At 46.6% G+C, this 4,734-nt stretch overlaps 1 protein-coding gene across 1 annotated transcript in view; it reads left to right on the plus strand.

Annotated features, from left to right (window-relative positions):
- The window catches only part of ANKRD42 (ankyrin repeat domain 42), an 18,594-nt gene extending 16,302 nt beyond the window's left edge, over nt 1-2,292 (plus strand). Inside the window, exon 12 of the mRNA XM_018555812.1 lies at nt 2,147-2,292. Within this exon, the coding sequence (XP_018411314.1) occupies nt 2,147-2,257 (111 nt within the window). The 3' untranslated portion in view covers nt 2,258-2,292. The remainder of the gene's footprint in view (nt 1-2,146) is intronic.
- Nucleotides 2,293-4,734: the final 2,442 nt, after the last annotated feature.

Consider the following 4,734-nt stretch of genomic DNA (forward strand, 5'->3'; position numbering starts at 1 on the left):
TTTTGCCCTCCAGTTAAAAACAAAAGTCCTTGTTTTTGGGTTTAGATACACACAGACAAGCATGTAAAAAGCAAAATATGTTTAACTGAGGAAATAAAGTCTGCACAGCATGTATATTCATTCTTAATATTATGAATGTCCAGCTCTGTGGACTATGTGGAATCGGTGTGGCAGCCAGGATTATCAGAAGCTCACCAATGGCCGCCCGCATACTTCTTTTCTGACCCGTGCACTGTAAATGGATATTATGGGAGTGGAACGCTAATCTAGCGAGTTGCTGAGCCAGATTCAGCATCAGTAGATTCAGCTGGAACACAAAGTCCTTTGTTTGACCTCAGTCAGTATTCACACGCGGGCCAGCGTTGGTTTTTGTTTTTCACATAAAGAACATTTATAAAAAGTTCACATGAATCAGGAATAAAAAAACAAAAGCTCAATACATCGACCTGCCTGCAGACAAGCAGAGTGTCAGTGGAATGAGGGGAGAGTGGAGTCATTGGGAACGCCCTATGTATAGGCTCCACCACTGTCTGTATACATGCACAGGAGTACAACTACCTAAATAAGGGTGAATTTCGGCTCGAGAGGTCTATATACATACACAGGTCTACAAATACCTACACTGAAGGAATTTCTGCAGTGTTTCAGTTAGTTATAACAGCCACTCGCCATCTCTAAGATCCTTTAGTCTACATTTTATTTTGGTAATCCGATCCTGAGCTCCTTTGAACCAAGAAGTGCCCTGGGGTCAGTGGGCCAATCAGCTGCAGGCCAGAGCCTTCCCTGCCCCGCATCTGCACATAAACAAAGGGGTGGGATGCTTGTACTGACGTCTATGACCTTATATGGCTGCATGGCCATTTTAGGTCTATGACCAAATCTAGCCATGTGAAGTCAATGATGTCACTGCATCCCTCCCCTTTGCTTACATACAGCTGTGGGTGGGAAAATCCCTGGCCGCAGCTGAGTGGACGGCAGTGGAAGAAGCTTCCTTCCGGGTTCGGAGGAGCTCCTTTCCGGGTTCGGAGGAGCTCCTTCCGGGTTCGGAGGAGCTCCTTCCGGGTTCGGAGCAGCTCCTTGCGGGTTCGGAGGTGCTCCTATCGGGTACGGAGGAGCTCCTATCGGGTTCGGAGGAGCTCCTGTCTGAGAAGCCCCTTTTCGGGTTTGGAGGAGTTCCTGTCGGAGAAGCTCCTTTCGGGTTCGGAGGAGCTCAGGGTTCAGACCATGTTCAGTCCAAACCTAAGCTCATCCCTAGTCTCGCCCTTGGAGGACTTCAAAAATGCCTAAACCCTATTAAAAGGTTTCCTTTTCACTCGTTCTTACAGCCTGTGTTGTATGGCGATGGGATCACTCTAAGAAAATCTCCCCCGAGGGGTTTGCCCAGCAGTACCCTATTGAACAGGACTTAAAGAACGGGCGACCCATGCTCTGACCCTGTCTGGTGTTATGGAAATTCGCTTGGTTAAAACGCACAAATCCATGCCAAACACAAAGAATTTCCCCGTGCTTAAAAGCACTTGTATTACGCTCTTTTGTGCAAGGACCTCTGTAGAGTCATGTAGAGTCAGACACGATGCAGACACGAGGCCAGCACGGACCCCCAACTCCTTCATTTATTAAGGTGAAAAGACAACGCCCAGTGGGAGACGGCTTTACAACATTAGCCAGTCAGCCCAGAAAGTACAGGTACATATCAAAAGGAGAGTACACCAAGATGGCTGAACAGTGAAATGCGCACACCTTATCCCTGTAACACAAGGAAGGATGAGTCATGTTCATTGTCCTGACCGGCCATGTGGTTGCCCATCCCCCATCATCGTCAGCATGGACCCCATTCAATACTGCTCAGAGTGACCAGTATCTAGTAAGATCATTCTACTTGTTCTTACAGGTTTGAGACTATCTGAGGAGACATTGCTAATGCTGTTATCTATATACGGTACCAGTATACGGACAGGACTGGGAGTGGGCAGGTGCTATTGGGCCAGACGGGGTCTATTTGGAGGGCAGCTCCAGGGAGAAGGAGAGTATTGTAATGAACACCGCATTTTTTTTTTTAACGGGGGTTGCAAAGTGTAACTTTTATAAAAATCTTTTATAACTAACGACGGAGTCACTTACTGTTCTAGCTTTCCTCTCTCTCCAGGGGGTGAAGCTGACTGAGGAGTATAAGGAGAAGAAGAAAGCCAAGAAGAAAGCCACTGCGCAACCGAACCCCGGAGGCGTGTTTGTCAGACGAGCCAGTGAGAAGAGATAGAGCCTGGCAAGGCATGCTGGGAAACGTGACAAAGTCACCTGATCTCAGGAAAATGTTACATCCAGCCCGCAATGTACCAAATAACCTCAATAAAGAAGTCAAGTCAGGACATTTGTTTCTTCTCTTGTTATGGTTGTAAGCTGCGGCAGCACCAGAGTCATTGTTTACAAGCTGCAGAATAAAGGGGATCTGTGATCAAAAACTAAAAGCAAATATTTATTTCTATATTGATAGTACCAGGGTCGCAGCAGTCATGCACGCGCACAGCACTGACGAGGCATCCCTACACTACCACTGTGCTATAATTTTCCTCAACCGATAAATTTCTCTACCGCGTCTCTTCCAGGTGCGCATGTCATGAAGAAAGGGGGTCAGGAAAACAGCTGATTCGGATGACTCGGCCCCACTGGAAGTGACACAGTGGAGAAAATTTATAGGATGGAGAAAAATTATAGAACACTGACTTTTGACACTGTCCGGCCCCTCCCACTCTCCTCCCACAGCTCACAGCCCAGAAGCATGGACAGCCAGTTCCCCGGTAATTCATCTTAGTGAATTGGCCCACTATTTGAAAAATAATGTGGAGAAAAAATTTCTGTGACACAAGAATGTCAATGCAGGTGGGGCGTGTGGGAGGGACTTGTATATGGGCGGAGCACAAGGGGGCCCCATAATCTTGTATTGCCCGGGGGCCCCATGTGTTGTCAGTCCGCCCCTGGATATGTAACCTTAAAGAAATGGAGATTGCATCACATCAACCAGCAGGGAAAGAGACGCAAAGCACACTGGGAACCCAGGAAGTTGTTGGGAGTGATGGGCAGACGGAAGGCGGCGCTCACTACATGAAAGGGATTTTTTCAAGTCAGCTTTGATTGTATTATCCGAAACATCTCCAGTATGTATTCCTATTACAATGCTGACGTTATAACAGGAGAGGAGATGCTGGGACTTTACACCTCGTTTAACCCTTGTGCTGCCAGCGACGTATGTACTTCTCTGGCAGTGGACTCCTCTACAGAGATTCCCAGAAGCTTCAGCCACCGGGACTCTGTTCAGCTTTGTAAAGCCGACGGTCGGCTTTACACTGGAGGCAGTTCTGGCAGCTGAGCTGCTGCCAGATTGCCCCCAGGGGCCAGTAAAGAGTGTGCCCCCTGCCTTGCTTCCGGGGCTCTGCTGCTCCTCCTGTGGGACCGGGATTGGTATCATGGGTGTAGATGGACCAGTGAACATCCATTCGTCGATCTCCTCCCCACTGATTGCATCACTTCCAGTCCCTCAGCTGTCATTTCCTGGCTAGAGTAACCGGCGAGGAAGCTATTCAAGCTTCTTTGCAATGAAAGGGTGACACTAGGGGCACCAATGCCACCTTAAAGAGTACCTGTCACCACCTAATATGCTATCACATAGGAGGCTTGTAAGCCGCCTTATGTGATAGCAATGAAATAAAAATAATTAAAAAAAAAAGTTAAAAAAAATTAAGTAAAATAAAAATAAATACAAATATATTAAAACATTTTTTTTTTTGAAGGGAGGTTTGGGGGGGTACATTTAGGCAATGCCGGGACATACCCTTTAATCCAACTTGCCACTTCTTTCTTTGTTGGTTTCAGCCATTTAAAGAAAAAAAAAGACACGACACAATAGAGACTCACACTATGGCAACATTCAATGAGTTTAATAGAATAATATAAAACAACAAAACAATGCAAACCTGCAAACACATAGAAAGGCACTTCAGAGCGAGTATGAGCGATACCGTCACTGTACATTCCACCACCTCTCTGATCGCCTGCAGAGCGGTGTCACAGCCTGGTAACAGACGGCGACGAATCGACACGGAGTCATAGCAATCGAAAGCACAAACTCAGAGACATAAACATTGTGCGTTCAGACCTCTGGCTGCCCGATATCGACGCTTTGGTGCAATGAGGAAACTGTGCGAACTCAGCGCAGCCAGAAGAAGCCAGGAGAACTGTGACATCCAAAGCTGCCATGTATGAGAATGTAGCACTTGTAGAATACATTCCTTTAAAGAGAACCTGTCACTTTGCAGCAGAAGATCACATGCAGGAAACATTTGTTGCTTCAGTTTTCCAAATGCGTTTTATACAATGAAAGATGAAACGGGATTGGCTTCCATCGGCATTTTATTTTCTCCGGTATTTGTTGAGTTACAGTAGAGGAAAGGGAACAGTCCTGAGCGATGTTTAATCTCTGTCCTTGTCTGCTTTGGGCTCTGTCTGATCATATTCAAAGCTGAACTTTAGAAAAACACCAGAAATCCATTACTGCCTTCATTAAATATCATCAAATGAATATTTTACAACTACCAGGCAGAGGTACATCCAGTCTGACTCTGCGGCTATGTACAGTACCATCCATCTAAAGGCGCCTTCATACATTAGAGTTTATCCCTTCCATGACCCTTGCCAACACATTCCTAGGTTTAGTTTGCTCTGGGGGGGGGGGGGGGGGGG

The sequence above is a fragment of the Nanorana parkeri genome, unplaced genomic scaffold (assembly GCF_000935625.1).
Source record: "Nanorana parkeri isolate BGI_ZX_2015 unplaced genomic scaffold, ASM93562v1 scaffold214, whole genome shotgun sequence".
Taxonomy (NCBI): domain Eukaryota; kingdom Metazoa; phylum Chordata; class Amphibia; order Anura; family Dicroglossidae; genus Nanorana; species Nanorana parkeri.